Raw genomic sequence first — 24,723 nt, forward strand, 5'->3', positions numbered from 1 at the left:
CGGATACTGGGACAGCTGTGCAGATAGCAGATGAGAGCCGATTGGTTTGGGCCTTTCTGCATTAAAGCTTAAGATAAAAACTAGGTACTTTATTCTAGGCCGTCCTCTTCCATGCCAGAACGCATTTGATCATCAGGCCGGCTTTGTGTTTCCCACCACCTCATACACTGAACGGCAGAATAAAGCAGCTCTTTGACACATTTATTACGTCCATTATGGACTGAAAATTTCCTCCGGTGTTTGTCTCTCTATAAACCTAGACGTACTCATTTAAAGGCTCATTTGTGTAATAAAAAAAATTGCAAGGAAATTACTTCTGAAAACACCTGAGAGGGTATGTGAAAAGTGGCAATAACTTAAAAGGGGGTTATAAAATGAAAAATCGAATTTTTTGCGGGTTTTTGTTTTGTGTGTGGGGGGGGGGGTGTAAAATACTATGACTTATCATGTAAGTACACTTTTCGGGCTTCTTTTTTATTGGAACTAAACTGCAAAAACATCACATTTTATTGGATTTCTGATCATCAAAATGAATGACCATCAACATTTCATAGCGAAAATGCTCAAAATGTGGCAATATATTTAGGGGAGTAAATTTTATTAAATTAAATTTTAAATTTTAAAGTTTATGAATCGATCATTAAAAAAAAGAAATATTAAAAATGGGATGAACATTTCTCACCGCACTTGTGCTGAAGTATGGCGTAAAAGTGAATTCAAACAAAGCACCTAAAGAGTCCTTATATGACTTGTGTCCTAAATTTGAAGTCTTCTGAAGTCATATGATTGATTTATTTGCTTAAAATGTTATCAGTCAAAGCTCTAAATCTCATTTGAATTGAAAGATTTTCCAAAATTTTTCTTGCATTTATTGCATTTTTTTCCAGTGCATAGACTTTTGAAATGCTGTTTTGCCCATTTTTATTTGACAGACTTTATTTTTATTTGTGTTCTCTCTCTCTCTCTCTCTCTCTTTTTGTTAAAAAGAGCAGCTAAAATTTTCAGCTAAACCTCCTTTTGTGTTCAACATAAGACGAAATGCTGTTCAAGTCTGAAATAAATAAGTTAATGATGAAATTATCCATTTATTTAAAAAAAGAATTAAATTCATTCATTGGTTTCAATTCCCTACATTTAAAGACAGCAAAATAATTAATCCAAAAAAGAGCATGTAAACTAGACATGATGAACTAAATTACGAACTACATCCAACTTTAACAGACATTGTAAGCGCACCTCGGGGAAATGAACAGGATATGATCCTGCAGTCTCTGAACACTGCTGTGGAATGTCTTTGTTAGTGGTATTTTGTTATTGTTGATCGTACGGCAAGTGAACGGGAGCTTTGACAGTCGACTGGCGGACACGGCTGACGCTCCGTGAGAATGAATAAGTAAAAGGAACAGAGCGTCCCTGTGCCCGTCTGGCATTGTAACCGTCCCGTCTCTGTGCCATGAAACCAGCTCGACTTAGTGCCACTGGACACCATTTGGTCAAACGGGAGCCTCTGGTTTCATCACATGAGCGCACAATACCGCCACGGCCCTCTGAAGTGAAACGCAAGAGCAACTAGTTGTCCTCTTCAAATGTCACTCCCGTAAACTGCCTGAGAATTTCAATGTGCAACAAAATCTTTGATCATCGAACCGCAATTTATTAATTTAGCATTATCCGTAAGTAAAAAACAATAGTATTTTCTTGTACTCCAATAGTCTTTTTCGTATTTTTTTTTTTACAATGTAATCAAGGGTCCAGCACAGCAAAATGATCTAATTTCTCAAAAACTCCTAAAAGATACATATAAATGACTGCATATTTATATTACGTGCAGTTTCATAAAAAATATTAGCTTTTAAAATAAAAACAATATTAGTTGTATATATATATATATATATACATATATTTATATATATATATACATATATTTATATATATATATATATATATATATATATATATATATATATATATATATATATATATATATATATATATATATATGAGAAACAGTGACTATAGTGTTCAGATGGTAATATCATATATATTTAATGATTATCACGTTCATTTGGTATTTGCATAGATCCTTTTAAAGAGCAATTGTGTGGTCCTGCAATTAGGATGGTTATGCAGATTTTTGCCTTAAAGAAGGGTAAAAAGTCCACAAAAAAAGCATGTCAATACTTATTTTGTTCCAAATGTGATTGTGTTTTTATACAGACACTGGTGTCTTAAAATAACTAAGGACGTAATGGACAACTGGCCCCTAACGGTGGTCCTGAAACGCTCCCTAATCCTGTGATAAAACCACTTGAGCTTTAGAATTAGAAAAACAAGGACAAGTGAGCAAACGAACAAGAAAGAATTCAAGCTTAAAGACACAGTTCCATGTGAGTGAATCAGAAAGAGAAAGACGATAAAGGTGTTCAAAACCGTCAGATTTGAACCCAGAGAGCAGCTGTTCCAACTCATTTTCCAGGCCCGGGGAGCGAGCTAAACCGGAGCACCTAGAGCGACTCTAGAGGGACTAAGTCAGGTTTGGGAGAAAGTTAAGCCTGTCATGGCTGAAGGGCTTCATCCATCTCAGCCCAGATTGTTATTGGGCCGAATATGTGCAGACATTCTTTGCTACTGATTAAAGTTTTCTGAAGCGAGATACAAACGGTTTCTCTTCAGCGCTGTGAATTTCAGATCCGGGTTTTGTAAGATGCATAACGGTCATCAAACTGGCTGTGAATCAAATCTTTAGGATTCATAAAAGTCACATCTGATAGTCTTAGTGACTGCTTAATTAAAAGTTGACTGATTTTACAATAATGCAATAACTGGTTTAAAAAATAATATCATTTAATTATTTTAAATTGTAAAATTATTTTAAAGTGTCCAAATTAGAAATTCACTAGATTTAGCCATTTTGTGATTATTATTATTATTATTATTATTATTATTATTAGTTTTTTTGCATTGGTTGAAAACTTTTGATTATTGACTGGCCAATTTAAAGTTCCAAAAACAAGATTTTTTTTTTTAATTCAGCAAAAACTAACAAACAAATACATCAAATAAATATCTCATTAAAAAAAAAAACTATTTCAATAACGTTAAATTTGTAAAATATTATTATAACATAAATAACAAAATTCTACTTAAATATATTTTCAAATGTAATTTATTTCAGTTACGCAAAGCGGAATTTTCTGCAGCAGCATTTTCCAATTATTAATTATTCCAAACTTGTGACCACCAGTATATATATATTTCTTTATGTAAGTGTGTAAAACTGTACGCAAACCCTTATATCTGATGTGCAGCGTACTCTTGACTGGGGTTTACTGTTTCTGAATATCCAGGAGTGTTAAAGACTGGGTGTGTGACCCTGCAGCTGTATCTCTCTCTAACACACACACACACACACACACTCCTTAATTATACAAAACACAAGTACATAATTAGATATAATTTTTTATGTCGACCCTCATTTCCGGCACGAAGCAAATGAACTGAATTCAAAAGGACCTTCAGTGGCCAGTAGCATTTCTTTACTAAATAATAGGAAACTCATTCGGCAGTATTAAGGCCATTTAAATAAAAAAGTATTTTCTTTATATTGACTTTAGTAAATAGCAATTTAAACTTTAAGGCAGTAAAATGTAAATAAATAGGCATTTACATGGATAGCATTTTAACATAAATGTTACTTTCTTGCATTTAAAACAAAGTCATAATCATGATTGCCATTTGTTTCCATCAATGAAAGTATATTCAGATCTTGACCAGCATCTGATCCACCTGATCTATAACCAGTGCATTTCTATACGCCGCATTACACACCAGTCCCAAACCTCCTCGCGCCACTTGTCTACTCAGAAAAAGCTTCGTTCAGTGACTAATTTCTCCTTTTTATTTACATTGAATATCATTGATGACCTTCCAGGCCTGCTTTTCTTATTCAAGCCACTAAACAAGCCAAAAATGTAAATCTGTTTGTCAGACGTGTAGCTACGAAATTCAAGTGCAAACGCGGAGACACACAGACCCGTTCTCTCTCCTCTCGCCACGCAAACACTCTCCAAAACACCTTTTACATCTATTAAAATACTGAAATAACTGCATTAAAACTGCTTCAAACTCTGCTGTTTTTAATTAATGCAAGAAACAAAGACCAATGCATCAGATCGATAGATAGATAGATAGATAGATAGATAGATAGATAGATAGATAGATAGATAGATAGATAGATAGATAGATAGATAGATAGATAGATAGATAGATAGATAGACAGATTAACATAAACCCATTTACTTTAAAATAAATTAACAATTGCTAAAATAATAATTAATAAAAGAATAACTTTAAACAGATAAAATAGTAAATAAATGACAAAATGTCACTTTCTCTGTTCTAAAGCCTATAATTGAGCCAATAAAAGCTTGAAGTCATCCGTAATATAATCATAATATTGCATATTTGCTTTTCCAGTTGCGTCTGACCCAGTGCCGTTGTTTTCTCTGGAGCAGACACAGGTATGATTCAGTGCGATATAAACATGAAAATATGTCCATTTCAGACCCAAGAGATAAATCTGTTTCCGTCCGCTTACTAAGAAGCCACCTACACTACAGTAATGTGCACATATCATATCAGACATACAGTGCCTGTACATAATCATACATTTACACTCAAAAGAATGCTGAGATAAGGCCATACATTTTTTGACGTCTTTTTCAGACTCAATATTTCCATTAAATCACAGATTAATTCCTTGTTCAGATTGCACCGCTTCAATCAGTTAAGGAGCACGGCTGTGCACAGTAAATGTTGTATATTAAATGGGAAACAGGCCGGCGCTTGCATGCCCAAAGAAAAACACACGCTCCCTGGTTCTGCAAGCGTGCGGTAGGGGCAAGGAAGTAAAATTGTTTTAATAGAACCACTGTAAAACTCAGGAATGAATTACACATGACACAGACATATAAACAACTGCAGCATATGATAGAGAGACTGCACTAACTCCTGCAGGACAACCCCAGGAACAATCGGGAATATTGCTGAAGACAAAGAATCTCTACAAACCAGAGAAAATAGCTGTCAGCCCTGCGCTAATGATTGTGAGTTTAGAAACACACGTAATGAATGAGAATTTCTCTTGGTTTCTAAACATGACTGAAACGGCAAATCTGAAACACCAGTTTTGAAAGCTGTGATTCTCAGTAAAAAAAATTAAAAAAAGAAATTCTGCTTGCAAGTCTTTAAAAAGCATGTTAGCCGTATGCGTGTGTTTGTGTCTATGTGTATATTTTATATAAGAGCATGCACAAAAACTGGACAGATTTTAAAAAATGAGAAAAATTTTGAAACATAAAAGTATGAAATAATCAAATGTCATATTTTTAGTAAAAGTTTGATATCTTAAAATGATTTATGGCAAACATTTTCATGCTAGAGAAAAAAAAGTGACCCTGAAACAGTTGACTGCCCCACATGATGTGGCAAAAGAAGTAAAATACATCAAATATACCTATAGTATGAACATGCATCTATGCATAAATAATGTACTCTATAAAATGCTGATTTTAAAATAATAATAGTACAAAATGCACAAAAACATTGCAGTGCTGCACTCTGAACAGTATTCAGTTGTAAAACAACTAATAAACTAATTTGCATTTTATTACTGAAAATAAGTTCCTATGAAAATGAACAACCTTAGGCATACATATGCAGCTCTTATACGTTTGTAAACACTTCAAGAAACTATAACGTATGTGTACACAGAAGCTTTCAGGTTTACATTAGAAATACATATTTTACACCAGATGCATTTAAACCAAGTTACAATCCCCAAAAGGTCTCCAACTGTATTACACTAATTTCTCGATCCCATTTGATGCATTAAAAAGGCTTCTCTTTTTTTTTAAGTTGCACTTAAAAAAAAATGCAGGATATGCACAAGCATTCGTGAGTTCAGATCAGAAAATCTGGAAAACTGGCATTTTGGGGCGATGCATGGCGACTTTTGACATTTCCCCCCAAAATGTTCAAAACTCTTACAGCAACAACGTTAAAAAGTGGACTTTCCAAAGCCCGCGCGCGTCTTACAGTCTCTCCAAGTGAAGCTATTCAGGGTGGGACGAAGAGGGGGAAGAAAAAACGACAAGAAGCGCTAAACTCGCAGTTCGAGGTCTATCAATGCATATTCACTCCTCCTCTCCGGCGCTCCTTTTATATTAAATCGATTTCCAGCGAAGCGCCATTTTCTGCCCAAACCATGCGCACTGAAAGCGCGTAAAGAAGGTCAGCTGGAGACGTGCCACCGAACGCGCGCTCTCGCACCACAGAACCAGTCCCGCGGTCGACGGGAGCAGCTGACACACGCGTACGCGAATCAATCAAGCAGAAGAATAAGGAACGCGTTACCTGTGTGAGGCAGTATGGAGAGTACATGCTTATATGTGAGATGCGTGACTGAAGCGGGATGGAAGTGGCATTGCCGTCCCGCTCGCGCTCACTGCACGCTGCTCTAACTCCGCCTAAAGCGGCTGAAAGTGAAAGCTTGCACAAAGTTTTGCGAGGAGAAAAACTTTCTCTCTCTCTCTCTCCCTCCCTCCCTCCTCTCTCTCTCTCTCTCTCTCTCTCTCTCTCTCTCTCTCTCTCTCTCTCTCTCTCTCTCTATCTCTCTGCCTGAACAGGCGTCTCATGAATCCGACGGAAATGCGTCTCAGTGAGTGTAAATGCTCGCGTGAACTCTAGATATGGTAAGATTTACACAGTATAGCGTAGTAAAAACGTGCCTCATGTGGTAACTTCTATTCAAAAATATGCGGGAATCAACCTAACTACATGAAGTTACACCAAAAAGAGATGATACATTTCCACTTTTTACAATATACAGTGTTTAATAGATTATTCGTTGATTCTAGATGCTAATAATGTCCTGAAACTAAATATATTTTCAAATATTAGATATTCATACAGTATATGAATGGACATAGTTTCTCAAGCATGTTTATGACATTTCTAGCGCGACTTCAGTGGAAATTAAATCACTGATATGTTATATTAAATGTAGAATGTAAATATTATCTAAAGCTTAATACATACTGTGTGTATATGTAATGTAACAAAAAAAAAAGTACAATTGTTAAATGAACTATTTTAGCATGAAGTGTCCCTTAAAAATGCCTTAGTGATCCTAATTTATAGCTATATGGTAGTGAAAAAAAAATACAAATTTAAAGCTTAAAAATAAATAACAGATTTTTTACATAGGATTAAAGACATACACATGTAAAAAAAAAATTATATATATATATATATTAATACATGTTATTTAACAAAAAAGTAAGAAAACATTAAACCTATGTTTGGGATTTGATAGCTAATAAATAAATAAATGGCAGATTTGAACAGATTTTCTTATATAGGATCAAAGAAATAAAAACATAAGCATTTTCAAATTCACCAATTTAAATGTAGCCTTTTTCCTTGATCTTTCTTTACAAATATCCATGTTTACTAAACTGCTGCATATTAATTAACTTGTGATTATGAATATATTCAATAAGCACACATGCCATGCATGAATAAAGGAATGTGTTTTGAACCAAAGATAAAGGAATGTTGAATAAAGGCATGAATAAAAAGAGGTTTTTGCAATGGCATGCAGACATACTTCATAAACTTTATGCGCACGAATTAATGAGCAAAGAAAATAAAAATTAAAAGTGAAAAAATGCTATTGTTTTTGTTGATTTGCCTTAGAAAGGTCAGTTTAATGGAAGTTCTAAAAGAGTAAATATATAGCCTGTAACTGTGTGTGTAAATGACTGTCAAATTCATTGTACTCAGTGTTATAAAAGCTGTAAAAGACACAGACTATCACCTGGACTACAGCGCATACAACATTTAGAAACTACTAAATGAATTCCTTGCAAAACACATGAAAGCAGTGAACATTAAGGCAAGAGCAGGCGGCGAGTGGAGGTGCAGAGTTCTGGAGCACGTCCCTGGGTGGGGATTTTTTTTTTTTTTTTTTTTGGTGGGGGTGAAGTCATTGAGCAGAACCGGAGCTGAAGGCTGGATGTGCCACCGGAGGCCTGGAGATTTATGAGGCCTGTGCAGTTCCACCGCAAGCCACTGCAGGAGAAACAAAGAGAGAGCCGGCACTGTGTGGCCAATTACAGCCCTCTGCCAAGGGATCCAGGGAGCGACAGAGAGCTGGAGACTGCAGATGGGAGGAAGCCGGGGGAGTGGAGACACAGGAAACACATACCTGCGTGAATCATCAGCGCTTCTCACCAGTTACCTTATGTGACCTTTGACCTGGCATGTGTTCATGAGTGCTTGGCAAATAACATGTCCTTAAGCACTTATAGGCTCAACATTTGAGCTTCAAACTGATAGATTTATAGAAAGGAAACGTTCACTTACAGTAAATGGTCTTGCAGGGTCACATATGAATATTTAAAGGAAACAAAAGAAAAAACTAAGATATTAAAGATAGCACTTTACCCATTAGTTAATATTAGTTAATGCATTACGTAAAATGATCTAGCAACGAGCAATTCATTTCTTACAGTATTTATAAATCAGACATCAATCAGGTAAATATTTAGAGATTTATAAAAGGGAAACGTTTATTCTTCTAGTTTTCACCATCTTTTAAATCACTTTTTGTCTTTTATTGTTATTATTATCAGTAATTCAAAATATTTATTAATTAATTAATTTTTATATTTATTGATTGATTTATTTCAGTTTACATAAATGGTGCAGTAGTCTTAAAAATGCAATGCTCTAAATGCTTTAAAGCAAAAATATTCACAACTAATATAACATTTATAAATAAAAATGTAAAAAAATAATAGTGAAAAATAGGTAACAAGGTCCCACTAGTTAACATGCAGTAATAATGCATTAACAAAAATTACAGTGATTCTTTTTGTTGTTGTATTTTTGTATTTGTTATTTTTTAATCACCTTTTTACTTATACATATATATGTGTGTGTGTGTGTGTGTGTGTGTGAAATAGATAGACATTATTAGAACAACTGTTTAATGTTAGTTCATGCAAGCTTTAACCCATTAAATAATGTTAACAGATACAACTTTCTGTTTTAGCAATGTTAGTAAATGTTGAAATTAACATTAACTTTAAATATAAATGCTTTAGAATGTTTTTTGCATTGATATGTCATTTTGACTAATACAGATGCTAATGATCCTTATTGTACAGTGATACCATGAAATACATAAAACAATGTAAGATGCAGTACAGTATGTCACACTACAGGATCAATTTCATGTCAGCTACCCATAGACAGCTTGTGTTACCAAATAATGGTAGTCTTTTTGAGCTAGTAAACTGCTGAAGTGCATGGTAGCAGGTGGATTTAAAACTGAAGGGGATTTCCTCGTCATTTCCACCCGAGATCCTGAACTGATTTGTGAGAAATGCCACAAAGCCAGTTCAAAGGCCTGCAGTGGTGAGAGGAGACGAGGTTTCTCCAAACCCAAGGAACATCATGCACCATGTGATAACTTGTGTACCACCTCTCAGTGTGCCCCACAGTTAGTGGTTTGAGTGGGTACAAGACTGCTAAACTAACACATGACAGAAGAACCGCACGCTGGCAGTAAATCAGCAGCTGCTGGATATCTTTAGACGGAGCATTACATCTACACTCACATTTACTTATCTAGCAAATGCAAAGGTTTTAAGATCACTTGCATGTAGCGATGCAAAGGGCTTGAACATTTCCAGCAACTTTCCAAAATCTTCCAACTAAATTCCATAATAATGTCTACCCTTTGCAAACTTGCATGCCTGCATATCCAGCCAATGACATTTATTTGCTTTACCAGCTAAAAAAAAAAAACAGCGAAAATGCGTTCTGAGATTTTGAAGTTTATATATTGCATGCTTTTTTTTTGGAGAATGATGCTGAAAATTCAGCTTTAGATCACTTAAATAAATTACATTTTAAAATATACTCACATACAAAACAGTTCTTTTAAATTACAATAATACTCCACAATATTGCTGTATTTACTGTATTTTTTTTTACAAATAAATGCAGTCTTAGCGAGCAGAAGAAACGTCTTTTAACTTTGACCAGTAGTGTGTAGGAAAAGTTATCTCATTCCTAACTTTGCCGTCTGCATGCATGATTATGTGGTTAGTTGTATTATATTTGCATTTACCATTGTTTTTTATTTTTCTCTGCGGTCACATTTTGGGTCAAAACCCACCGGTTTAGAACCACTGATACGATATGAGGTTCATAACCAAAATACTAATTCACTAACTACTAAGACTTTTAATGAGCTGCTGCTGGTTTCTCCACAAACTAAAAATAGTAAAGCACACTGCTTTAAAAATCAGCAGAAAATACAGCCAGGCCCTCCTTTTCCTCTAAATGAACTTGACGGATGATATCGTCTGACACATTCCTGATATCCAACGCGGCTATATTTTACACCTCAGCCCCTTCTGTACTTCCAGCCAATCGCGTTTCTTCATTTTCCCTCCATTTCTGCGCCCGCCTGCTTCCCAGAGACGCCGGAGCAACCCAGATTTTTTCTCCCTGAAACGTTGGCAAAAGCGATCCACTGGAAACGAGGACTAGAAAAGCGGCTCCCAGCTCATTAACAGTCTCATTTTCAGTCATCCGCAGACTCCCCTTCCCATCTCTCCATCTCTCCATCTCTCCGTCCCACCCTTCTGTTTTTATGACCGTTTTATTTCACTCCCATCGCTGTAAATCCAGCGCGCTCGCTGGGTGGAATTTTAAAAGCTGCACTTCTTTCTGGTTTTTCTTCGCCCTCCCTTCCTTGCAGTCCTGCCCTCATGTATACTTCTCATTTTATAGAAGTATGCACGTTATAATTTTCATTTCCCACAAGAAAACAGGCTCTGGTGGAGTTATGAGACTCACTTTCTGCACAGTGTTTTCTCAGTGTTTCACCATGCATATGTGCATATGGAAATAATAATCATGGTTCCAGTGTATTTTGCAGTGATTCTTTGACTCTGTAACGTCTATAACAATGCTGAAGCAGTAATGGAGTAATAATCAGACGTACCCTGTAGGAATCGGACACGACGAAGCACTCTGGTATCCCAGGACCTCTGGACGGGTCTTCATTCACCAGAAACGGTTCGGTGGCCTGAAACATAATCAATAACATCAGTCATCAGCGTTAGAATCACAATGCCTTTACCAGACGCTATTCTTTCTTGACAACTATTTGAGCAGGGTTGCTCATTGTTTGGAGGTTCAAAATCATGTGATCATCTTGTAGGTTTTTCATCATCTTGTAGGATCAGTGATTTTTATGATAACTAGGAATTATAAAGCCCTAATATGTTGTGCAGATTTTAAAAACTTTCAAAATAAAGCTTTTTCTGCTTCTTTAGGGGAATTGAAAGATTTTTGGACACTAACAAGAACGTGAATAAATAAACACACACACACAAATATTTCAAATATACAACTCATCTTTCACCTTTTTTTATGTTTATACAGTTCTAATAAAATGTATACAAAATCTACATGGAAATGTAAATATTTTAAAAATAATATTTTTACATGTAAAGTACAACAACAAAGTTATTAATTAATATTAATAATTAACATTAATATTATTTTAAATATGCATAGATATTTATATATTTTTTATTTATATTTTATACATTTGTGTCATAAATAAAATAAATATAAAAACAATACACAATTATAAAATATAATTTTAGTATATAAACATACAATTATAAATGTATATTTATTTAATGTAATTTTAAAATAATACATATACTATTTAAGATTAATTGTATTATTTTATTATATACAACTATCCTCACCAATTTTTATTGATGAAATTACAAAAAAAATATTGATAAAATAATCAAATAAATGTATTGTACTGTGTTATAATTGTGTTATATTCAAATAATCAAACAAATATTTCAAAAATATAACTCCACATCATTTTTTATATTACATAGTTACACATTTGGTATTAAAAAATATATATTTTGTCTTTTTTGTACTTACATGTAAATGTAAATATAAAAAAGAATGAATAAAATATTCAAACATAAACATATAATTATGAATCTTTAGACAGTAATATATAAACCATATTGCATAAGTATAATATATTACATTAATTATATTATACAACCGAAGTACATAAACATATAATTATTAATTATTTCTATATTGGATTTAATCATAATAAAAAAATAATACATGTACTATTTAAGATCTAAGACATTATTTAATTACAGCTGATTTTATGATAAATACAACTCATCCAGAACCTATTTTATATATTTATATGATCTATTTACATTTATTTTATAGATAAATACATCTAAATGTATACATATTTCAACAAATATAGACCTGAGTATCACAGACACTTGAAGGTGGACTCTCTTGGCTTAACAGCTTAACAGCCACGTAGAAGACCTTAGCAACCAACACGGCAGTGAATTTTGCACAGGCAAACGCCAGACTTCAGAAAGAGTCGAATCTGTTGTGGAAGTCGTGAGTGAACACAGCACATGTCGTCCAAACGTGCAGTGCTGGAGTCACTCTTAAACTCAGAATCTCCGAACTGGTTCCCGTTCACACCTCCGTGACTTATTCAGCACAAACCTCTCACACAGCAACACGGATTGTGTTTTTCTCTCAGAGTGTCGTGTCCATTCATCCCAGTTCATTTGTATGCTGGGAGCCGCGCTGACTGGGTGTGCAGAACTGAATGAGAGCCCATTCCAGTTTGTCCATCAGTAGGACGATGTTAAATCACACAGTAAAGCCGGGGGCAAAAGCAATGTCTGTGCACACAGTGGCATTATGGGGCAAAATGTCTATTTTGAGTAACGTGATTAAGTAGTACACAAAGGCCCAGACTGAAAGATCGGCTGCTCACAGGCTGATCGTGATGAGACTTAATGGAGATCTCAGCTATTTCTACATGAAGTATCAAGATTTTCTTGAATGCTTCTCCTAAAATGCCTCTAGAAATAGACAAATATGTGACTCAAACTGATATACAGTAAACACACACAGCTCTAGACTGGATGTTGCAGCTCAGATCATCTTGATGAGAAATATTTGAGTTCATGTTGAGAAATCTGACTGCAGGTTTTGTTCTGCGCATAGACATTAGTTTCATTCACTGCACATTTATTTGTGAAATCTGCATGCAGATGTTTTCATGAACAAATCTTGATTCATCAATACAATTTTTACTATTATTTAATCTAAATCCTTGGGAAAATATGTTAACAACTGAAACCACAGCTATGCAAAAATCACTTACTTTGGGTGGCCTTATAAACATGATATTTTATACATAGATATTTAATTTATGCATGCATGTTTATACGGTATTTCATATACGCATGTGTTTGTATATAAATATTAAAAAAATTATAAAATATATTGATAAAATATATTTAAAATGAGATAACGAATCTAAAATATTTAGTGTGTAGTGCCTATCTATCTATATATATATATATATATATATATATATATATATACATATACACACACACACACACACACACACACACACACACACAGTACACACTCACATATTTTGGATGCAATTAATCACAAATAATTGTTTGACAGTACTTATATACAGTATATACGTATATACAGGAGAATTCCTGTTGTCCTCAAGAAAAAGACACATACTGTATTCTGATGCAGTTGCGATTGGAGCAAACTGTGCTGCACACATTCGCTGGATTAAACCTGTCTCTAAAATGCACTCCTATAAAAATACATACAGCACTAAAATAACAGACACACACACACACACACACACGCACACACACACACACACACACACACACACACACACACACTCACACACACACGCACACAATACTATAATAGATCCCAGACACTGGCTAACCAAAATGTGGCTGCAACACCAGCTATTCATATCCACAGCAATGAAAGGCTGCATACGCTCTCGCTCTCTCTCTCTCCTCTCCTCTCACAACACATCCATAAGTCAAAGCGCTTAACTAAACAAACTGGAGAACGACGACTAAGACTCATCCCATCCAACTGGTTGTTACTCTCAGAATGTGTGCACTCTTAAAAGTAAAGGTCTCAAATTCGGGTTTCCACAGTGATGCCACAGAACAACCATTTCAGTGAACACTTCTTGAAAGAACAATTTTGCTTTGCATGAAGAACATTTTATATATATATATATATATATATATTTAAAGAACCCTTTCCCCAAACTTCAGTGGAATGGAAAGATTTCGCAGATGTTAAAGGGATAGTTCACCCAAAAATGTTAATTCTGTCATTATTTACTCCCCCTCAGGTTGTTCCAAACCTCTACGAGTTCCTTTCTTCTGCTAAAGACTAAATAAAATACGATTGTATCTAAAACAGGGTACCCACTGACTTCAATAGTATAGAAAAAAATACTAAGGAAGCCAATGGCTACCGTCAACTATTTGTTTACCAATATTCTTCAGAATATCTTGTTTTGAATTCATCAGAAGAAATTCATGCAGGAATAAGTGGAAGGTGAGTAAATGATGACAGATTTTTCATTTCTGGATGAACTATTCAAGGTTCTTTATAAAACCATCAATCATAATAATTAAAACTTTATTTTTTTAAAGAACAATTCTATTTACATTTTATGAAGACTTTAGATCTGCTCAAATCATTCACCATATGATCAACATTTAATTTATTTGCGTTAACTGTCCTCAAAATCATCATATATAAAAACACTCTTTTTTTCAAACAGCTTTTCTAATACTGTAGATGAACAGAGAAACAGGGGCAGGTCGGCCAAGTGACAGATGAGCCCCTCTTTTGCGCTCGGTTTGCCTTCACACTTTAAAGTGACAGGGTTTGTCTGAGTCTCCACTGATTGTTTGATGTAGTTCCCTGTAGATCTGTCCCCCTTCTCCCTCGCTGTGGATGTTTATGGAGCATGGTACCGTATCAATTAAACATGCCACCCTTTTCTATATATACACGGCATATGCCTGATCCATATGGCCAGCCCTGAGCGAAAGCGCTCCCTGGGCCCTTCATAATTAACTCTTGAGTATCAACACAGACATATTCAGAGGCGAACGACGGACAGCCATATCCAAAATGTCTGCTGATGGGAAATGATGGGCCTGTTCCATTTCATGTCTGCTCACAGGGGACCCCAAAATTGCCCTGCTATGAAGATTATAGGTAGTAATGCATAATGTGAAACAAAAGTGTGATGGATGCGTGCGATATAGGACATGTTTGTTTGAAAATCATGGTAGGAAAGCAAAAAGTAGCCTACTAAACATACTATAATCAGCATACTATAATTGTGGTTGAACTGGGTTGTTACTTTCAGAAAGTATAAAAACAGAAACTTGCTGAATGGACTAGAATTTTGCATTTATATGAGAAAATTTAAGCGGTTCTGGGCATTTTGAGATGTTTTTCAATAGCAAAACCTTAAAGGGGTTGTTGACACTTGAATTCCATATTATTTTTTTCCTTACTATGGAAGTCAGTGGCTACCATCAAGTGTTTGGTTACCCACCATGTTCATATACTATGACTTTAACTTTACAACAAACAAACTTCACAACAAAAACTATCTTCGTGGTATCCCTCTTCACATCCTAATTCATGTGTTCACAGATAAGAGAAGCTGACAGTCGACAGAACTTCTACATGACTGTTAACGCTCTACAAACCCAGGTAACATGGCAGACACATCAAAGTCGAGCGAGGGAGGGAGGGGGATTGGTTTTTTAAAAGCAGCGAGGGGGGAAATATATGAAAGCAGAAATGTATGCCGTGTGAATGCTTGCCAGGACCACTTCAGGGAGAAATGCTGGAAAAATGTGATATTTCATACCTCCATCTCTAGAGGAGCCGGAGAGAGCGAAATGAGCACAGAACAGGAGTAATAATGAAGCCGAGGAGGAGGGTAGGCTGTCAGATTGCTTATTGTTTGTTTTCAGAGCTGTTTGGGCACTAAACATTGATTCTGTCAGCGCAGGAACTGCAAGCCAGAGACGTGTCTGATTATGGGCTATTATACAGCATGAATCATTATTTTACTACATTAAATACAAAAATTGAAGATATTTAAAGTTTCTAATGAAATGGCTTGTTAACGTTCGTCGAAAAACTAAGGCAAGGGAGTGACATTAAAAATAATTTGATTAAATTCGGCATTGTCTGAAGACAATACACGCTAACACAATGCTGTGTGTGGTTTGCCAGGGTGTTGCTAAGGTGTTTTCAGTTCCTTGTTTTCTCCTCGTTTGCTAGGAATCATTTGTAGCCGTTACACAAAGACGTTTAATGCTTATTGTTAGTAGTTAGAGATGTCGTAACTACACAATCTGGACACAAAAAGCATATTTCTCCATCAATGTCCATTTAAAATCAGCCCCGTATTCAAGTGTTTCTTCTCCTGCAACAGTTTTGAATCAGTGCAGTGGTTACCCATATGCTGTATCAGTGCCACAGCAAAAAAAAAAAAACTAAATTTGTTATCTGTATTTAATGCAAAGCAATAAAAAGAACAGTTAATATGCAATGTATTTGTTGATGTTTTTACATGTGTGCTGAATAGAAACAATATAGCTTACAATGTGACATGGAGAGTCTGATTCGCAAACAGATCAGTCATGTGCCATTTTTGCCAGTTTCCCTTCAGGTACTCGGACTGCGTTGGAAAATGCTATGAGAACGCCTTCAGTGAGGCCTGGGGAATGGAGGCATCCCCCCGAGGTGGTGAAGCAGATATGGAGAGTTTTTGACTAGGCTCAAGTGGCCATGTTTGCCACTAAAGAGACGTCGCACTGTTCCCTCTGTTTCTCTCTGACTCATCCAGCTTCTCTCGGACTAGACACTATGCTACAGACTTGGCCGAGGCTTCATCTGTATGCCTTCTGGAGAGAGTACAGCGGGACGAGGTCCATCTGCTGCTAGTGGTCCCATTCTGGCCGGGCCAAGTATGGTTTTTGGACTTGGTGTCCTTTTTCAATGGCTCTCCATGGGAGATTCCTGTCAGGTGGAACCTCCTCTCTCGGGTGGGGGGCACCATTATTCACCCCCACCCGGGGCTGTGGAAGCTGTGTGTGTGGGGCCGCCACGCTTCGAGTGGAGTGAGCCTTGACAGCCCATAGCTACTGGTCTTTCAACCGAGGATGTTAAGACCATCCTCCAATACAGAGCTCCCTCTACAATGAAACTGTACGCCTTGAAATGGAAGCTTGTCTCTTCTTGGTGCAGGGAGTCTGGGACCACCAGCTCGACACAGTTATCAGCCCAGTTGGTATAGTGCTGGAGTTCCTGCAGGCCAGATTCTACACAAGGTCTACGTGGTGGCCATAGCAGCCTACCATGCCCCTCTTGGTGGTCAGTCCATGGGCATGAACCCACTAGTTACAGGTTTCCTCTGTGGTGTGCTGAGGCTGAGGCTTCCAGTACGATCGTGCCACAATGAGACCTGGCTGTGGTGCTAGAAGGTCTCTGTAAGCCTCCTTTCGAGCCCATTGAAGAATTTTTTTGATTGTTTCCTCTCTATAAAGACTACCTTTCTTCTTGCTATCTTTCTAATAGAGTTGGTGACTCTCAGGCCCTCTCCATGGTCATCTCTTTCCAAGACTTTGTGCCCGGATTGGCCTAAGCGTTTTTGTACCCCAGGCTGAGGTATGTCCCTAAGATCGCTTCATCTGCACCATGGCCTGTCATACTCCAGGCCTTCTGTCCTCCTCCATTTCGGGAGCCTGACCAGTCGGTGGATTGTGGATAATATCTCCCTCGCCTAAGAGACCTCTGGCCTCCCCTCGCCCCTGGGGTTCAAGGCTCACTCCACTCGAAGCGTGGCATCCCCATAGGCCTTCCTGTCAGGTGCCTCTATGCAGGACATTTTTAACGCTGCAGGTTGGTCCACTCCACACCACTCATGTTTGTGAAATTTTAGGACCTTGATATGCATGCCACTCCTGGCTCCTCTGTTCTCTCGCCTCAGTTGTGCTCTTCAAACACTAGGCAGGGATTTGTAAGTCTGGTGGCATGGGCATACTCATTCCCATAGTGTTTTCTGATGCAGCTCGAGGTCATGAAGGAAAATGTCTCCAGGTTACGCATGTAATCATGGTTCCCTGAGGGAACAGGATGCTGTCTCCCTGCCATACTTTGGGCATCCCTGAGAGTGCTTAATTTCCCAGAAGTTGGTACTGTATCGACCTCACATGCTTCGTCCAAGCTTCCTGGTCTCTATGTCACCCTGCCCGTGATGTCTCGCCCATCCATTAGACTGATTACACACGTGATTCAGAGCATGGTCACGCTGAAGGCATTCCTATAGCATTTTCCGACACAGCATCTTGTTCCCTTGGGGAACCACTGTTACATGCTTAACCTAAAGATGTTTTTCATGGGGGTTTTTTTCTATCGAAACATACAGCACGATCAGTGTAGTCTGAACAAATTACTCATGTAATCCAGTTCTTTTTAGTGAATAAAAAACAAACAGCCCAACCAGTGTAGTTTGATTCCTGAACAAATTCCCATATGAGCATATTAGTGAATCAAAAAACATATGAGCAAATATTGTGGTCTGATTCCTCAATAAATGACTCATGTGAGCCGGTTGTTTTTAGTGAATCAAAACCAATGTAGTATGATTGTCAAACATATGACTCGAATGTGTTGGTTCTTTTCAGCGAATCACAAATTCAAAGCATGACCAGTGTAACCTGATTCTCAAACTAATGGTTCTTTACAGTCATTCAGATATATAAAATGCGAGCAGTGTAATCTGATTCTCCAACAAATGATCCTTATAAGCTGATTCTTTTTTAATTAAAGTGTAATCTGATTCCCAAACAAATGATTTATACAAGCCAGTTCTCACAGTCTGATTATCAAACAAATTACTTATATGAAATGATTATTATTATTATTTTCTCTCTTTTTTGTAAATACCAAACAAATGACTTAGATGTATATGAGCTAGTGTTTTTTAGCATCCTATTGTGAATATTGATTCCTGAACAAATGACTCTTAAGTGTTTGTTTATTTAATAAACACTTTATAAGAATTAGTTACGAGTTTGATCCAGTCTAATGGATACTTCACTGAACTGAATCACTGGTTACTAAATTTGACATACACAATACTCAATTTTTGTTTTTACCATATTTAATGAAAATGCTATAATTTCAGACTTATGTAGGGCATTAGCAGCTTACAGACATGCAGTTATGACAATGAACTAGTGTAAATGTCAACATTTACCTGATTAACAGAGTTTCATTAACATCACATCATTGGCTTCCAATAGAAGATAAAGCTAAAACCAACAGCCTATTAATCAGGGGCATCTGTGTCAAATGAGTTGGTCATAATGTTGATTGGTCATAAGATCAAGTCCAGTTGACAGGGGAACTAACAGTACTGCACCACTGGGGGAGTTAACATGCTTCTCAGTTTGGGTCTTGGAAGTAAATGACGCCTTACATCTTTAGTTTCAAATACGTGTATAGTAATTGTCATACTAACATCAATACCTCCTCTCACTATAAAACAAATCAAACACTGACTACAAAATAAAGAGTTTTGACATCAATTACAGATTCTGCTTCTTCGTCCCAGCTTGCAGTCAAATCTTTTTGGTAAACAAACTATAGGATGCGTTGTCTGTTACAGTAGAACTTTTCTTCATTTCAAATGTCATCAAAGTCTCTTCCAGATGCATCTCTCTTTAAGCGTCTAGTTGTTTGAGCAATGTGACTAGCTGTCAACTCTTTTCTAACTATCTTGCTTCATATCTTTGATTGTTGTTTGGAAGCTTAATTAAATTTGTTCTTTAAGAGAAGACGTTAATCCCTTGTGGAGTCAGCTCTGAATAGATTCCCTCGGTTCTTTCTGCAGTGGCCTATTTGGGTCTGTGCCATTTAAGAGAGCGGGTAAACAAATAATTATCCACATTAATGTGCTGATATTCAGGCCCATCTGGAAATCATCAACAAGTACAAGCCTTTATTGCATCAGTCATGCAATCAAATATAATCTGGATTTCGAAGCTAGTCAAAGTGGAGGAGAACTGAAAACTATGTGTGCAGTTACTTGAAAATAAAGAAGGCCGATGCATAAATTAGCCCAACATTTCGACTCTGAAATGAGGACACCTGGGTAATGTGCTTTAGTTGACTGCCAATAGTTTGATGTCTCCTCAGATCGGTTTATTGTGGCCTGTCTGGTGAGAAGTAAAAATCAAGCTATATGAGGTTAGAGTCGAGCTAACGCTGAGCAGATGTTCTTGCATGAAGATCCCAAAATTCAGCCAATATGATATTGATAAAGAAATGGTTGCATGTGTATCTTACACATAGCCTCCTTCATACAGCAGACATACATTATTATTTAATTCTCTGCTGTGCTTCATTTGATGTTCCTAGTCAAAAATGATGGGACTTTTAAAAATAGCTTTTAAATCTCTCATTATGCTGTAGTATCACCAAATCTTGGATTCTATCTTTTCATCAACTTGTTTTCTTTAAGTTAGCACAGTTTTTGCATTTATTTTTGGAACCGATTGCTCATAGGCCATTGTGCACCCCGGTTATTAAGTGAAAAAAAACACTATTTGTGGATAATTTTGGAAATGTTCGCTCAAAAATGGAGGTGCATGAGCACAGATCAATGAGACCAATGAATGCAAAGTTGGTAAGTTTAAAATCTTCTCTGAGTCTAAATGACTGGAACACAACATGAGGGTTAAAATAAATAAACAGTCTCTAAATGCTTCTGAGATTTTATTTAATTTTACACTATGGCTTTGCATGTATTATATGTTAATTCAGTATTCTTGTATCACTATATTGTGCATGCTGATATTGATAACTTGAGAGAGGGATGGTCAGTGCACATGCATGTATGTATTCTCTATTCAATTGAATTATAGCCACTGACATGAACACTTAAAAAACAAATACCTTTAATAAGAACAAGAACAACAACAAAAAAACTATTATATTTAAAACTAACTAATATTTTCATGAAATTGTAGAAACAAATAGTGTTTTATACATGCACAGGGCATTAGATTTTGAAACTGTCTTATGTTAATCAGTCAAATGGACACAAATATTGGCTAAATATCACTGATTTATCGGCCTTGACAATATATAAATCTATCACTGATGATTATTTCATTACTGTTCTTATTTAAATGTTGTTCACACAGTTTAAAAAGACTGTGCAAACAAAGTAAATTTCAAGAAGGAAAATTTGATGCAATTAATCAGTGCCAATCAAAATGCTTTACAATGCAATGACTTCACATGCAACTCGCTAACGTTATTCTGTACACGAAATAAGTTGCATCCAGCACTATTGTTCTATATTTAACCCCTCAGAGCTTTTGTTCTCTTTGACAGACGACATGTGGGCGGCGACTGTCGTCCTGTGACAAGCTCGCGCAGTGGAACAATTTCAGTAATGGCATGTTACATGTGCATGTGTCGCCTGTAATCCCAATAACACTGTTATTCTACACAACACTTCATTATCCCCCGTCATAATGGGGTGTATCCAGAACACTTGTTTTGAAAGTTTGAGTGCCCCGGGGTCAAAGTTAAACTGTGCATTATGATACTGCATGTCTAGTGTATTCATTTTAGACTAAAATACATCTTTACTATCGAGTAAACCGAGTGATAAATTAGTTGCACCATAATGCAGCCATCCAGGAGAACATGCAGCACAGTTTCCAACAAACTTCTCAAATCCATATGAACAACTTGAAGTATTATTTTCCTCTCATACAGCTATACACACAAAGTCGCATGACGCGCTCGAGCCGAATGAGAACTAGAGCGCGTGCTGTTTCACATCCAGAGTTTTTGGGCAAGTCTAAAACACCCCAAAATGATTCAGAAACAATTATCGCCTGGCATACTGTCAATCTAAACCCCTCTCTCCATGTTTACCAACATTTTAAAACAGAAATAAGAAGAGCAAAGTTGATTTACACGGCACGTACCATTGTGAAGCGGGGAATATTGCCAACAGTCTCAAAGACCCATTTTACTCCGTTAGAAAAAAAAAACTTTTCCCCGAAAAAAAGCAGCGTGGTGGGAGAGCAAAAGCAAATGAGTCGGTTTTCTCCGTTGATACCGGAAGCAGAAGAACCGGGTTGCAGGACGGGCCCGTGGATCGCGGAAAATTGCCAACTTTTACGCACGGAAAACTTTCGCGGGGATCGTTTCGGTACAAAAAACTTAAACAAAACTGCGCTTTCGGATGAATCCGGGGAAGACCGTTCCTCCGTTCACCCAAGCTCCCCGGTACGAATCCCTCCCGGTTCCAGCGTCTGTCTCTCCGGTGGTTTGAGTCGCTCGCGCCGTGCGACAGCAACTTTCCGCCTGCGCAGCTTCAGCTCACGGGCTCTGTGCGAATTGGTGCTCGATCGCCATCCATCCCACTGGAGACCTCCTCAGGCTGATCTCCATGACCTCCTCCTCGGTGCACAGATTACTCGATCAATTATTATGGAGAGGACGTCATCTCGCGCAAAGTGGATATCGCGGAATCAAAAGCGATGCGTGAAACCAATACAGACTTTTACGTCGCTGAAACGAATACCGGCGGCGCGCTAACGTTTCAAATAACTAATTAATATATGTTAAGTAGCCTGGGTAAGAGTAAGTTGCCAAAATAAACGTGCTAGCCGTGCGTGGCCCGTGCAGAACGCTCGGGTTGATCTGTGGATGGACTCGTGCAGTGGCTGGTGAATTATTAATAACCGGGAGCGCTTCACAGTCTGTCGTGTTCACAGAGGAACCAGAACGGCAGCTGGGGGTTTAAGGGAATTAAATACGGGCTTGGAGTGAAGCAGGGACGGCAGGGGATTATACCGTTCACCGGAGAGAGAGAAAGAGAGAGAGAAAGAGAGAGAGATGCAGAGATGGATGAAGTGTGTGGGTTTTTGTTTGCAACCACGATGTTAAATAGCAATGCACGACTTCAGGTGTTTAGTGTGATGTGTCTGTAAATTGTGTAATAACAATGAAAACTAAACCCCAATCGTGCACTGCATGGTGTGAAAGTGTTTAAAGTGAACAGGTGTGTGCAGCTTGGTCATTTCTCAAGTATTTAAACAAATATTCGTGCAATCAGACAAATGCCTTGCTATCGGCATCATGGAGTTTAAAAGAGTGTAAAATCTCGAGTGATGCTTTAGATGAGCAACAAGGTAGATTCATTTTGATATGAGGTAAATTATAGCGAATTTAAAATCTACTTCTAATTCCAAACGACGTGGGAAGGAAACACATTGTTACGGTTAACGGTAATTTGCTAAATGTAGTCGGGCTCGTTTTGTCGTCTCAGTATTAATTAATTCCACGTGTGCCAGATGTGTCTCAAGGTAAACTCGCAAAGGTCGTCTTATTTGAGCGGATTCCGCGTTAATTACGGCTGTTATTAATTAACCTTTTTTTTTTTATTAATTAATTCAATTCAACATACCTGGGCTGTAAAACAGAAGAAAGACCTCCACACGACCTGGAAGAGACACGCTGACCTTCAGTGAAGCCCTGATGCGCGCTCGGATGCACCTGCCAACTGCTTTAGCAAGCAACATACATTTTCTTTTTGTCAAAATAATACATGCACACTAGAATACATTCATAAATAAAATAAAATTATAAATCCTTGCATATATAAAGAGTGACAGAAACTATATGTATTTTAGCATTCATAAATGTCATTTTATAGATAGTAGATTTTTTTGTTCCTATTTTTGTTTAATATTGCAATTGTATCTATTTAAAAAACAAATGCATGCGATGGTATTTCTTTTGCATCTCAAAATAGGCCTACTATGAATATGACAGAAAAATACAATGAACCAAAGCAGATAAAAGATTAAACAAAAAGCACATAAAGGAAGCAAAGGAACGAAATTATCTTCGATAAATCTTCAGTAAATCACTTTGAGAAAAGAATGGATATAGGAAAAAGAAAAAAAGGTTGATGTTCATTAAACACGGGTGGTTTGAAACCGAATATATAACACAGAACAAACACAGCAAACCATGCTCTGTATATTTATTTAATCATTTTCTATTTACATTTACGTTATTTAAAATGTATTTTCTTTATTTGGCATCATTTTCTATATTTAGACTTTAATATGTGTTTTTACATTTCTGGAAACACGCCATAGCATATTTTCCAGTAAGCCAATAAAAGTAATCGATACTTAAAAATATTCTTTACTAATATTCGTCGGTGCATTAAAAATGAAAGGACCGTCAGAAACACAAATGCACCTCAGAGCTTTCAGAACCACACCTTTAAAACAACATAATAATAATAAAAAAAATTAATTAAAACCTCAGTATTTGCAGGTCACAATACTTCTAAATATATAAAGAAATAAAATGAATGAAAATGAATAGCTATATGTAATAGCCTTATATAACAATATATTTGTGAATATATATAGCTATATATATATCCGTTTAAAATAGTTTTAATATATTAATAATATATAAAATGGTCAGTATGACAAATCACTCCGTGTATTATGAGCAATTATTGCTCTTTTAATTTACTGTATTTATATATTTCATTGATTAAATATAGGCTATGACTCTACGATGTTAAAGGTTTTGTAAGTACAAACATCAGTTCGG

At 36.6% G+C, this 24,723-nt stretch overlaps 1 protein-coding gene across 7 annotated transcripts in view; it reads right to left on the reverse strand.

Moving 5' to 3' along the window:
• LOC113067710 (nuclear factor 1 X-type-like) overlaps window positions 1-24,723 on the reverse strand; it is a 165,788-nt gene that overhangs the window by 106,880 nt on the left and 34,185 nt on the right. For 5 of the 7 annotated variants that reach the window (XM_026240131.1, XM_026240123.1, XM_026240126.1 and 2 more), the window contains exon 3: window positions 11,084-11,167. In XM_026240131.1, the coding sequence (XP_026095916.1) occupies window positions 11,084-11,167 (84 nt within the window). Of the gene's footprint in view, window positions 1-6,414; window positions 6,564-11,083; window positions 11,168-22,064; window positions 22,944-24,723 lie in introns of those variants that run through there. The other 2 variants (XM_026240127.1, XM_026240128.1) reach the window with 2 other exon arrangements.

Source organism: Carassius auratus, linkage group LG28B (genome assembly GCF_003368295.1).
Source record: "Carassius auratus strain Wakin linkage group LG28B, ASM336829v1, whole genome shotgun sequence".
Taxonomy (NCBI): domain Eukaryota; kingdom Metazoa; phylum Chordata; class Actinopteri; order Cypriniformes; family Cyprinidae; genus Carassius; species Carassius auratus.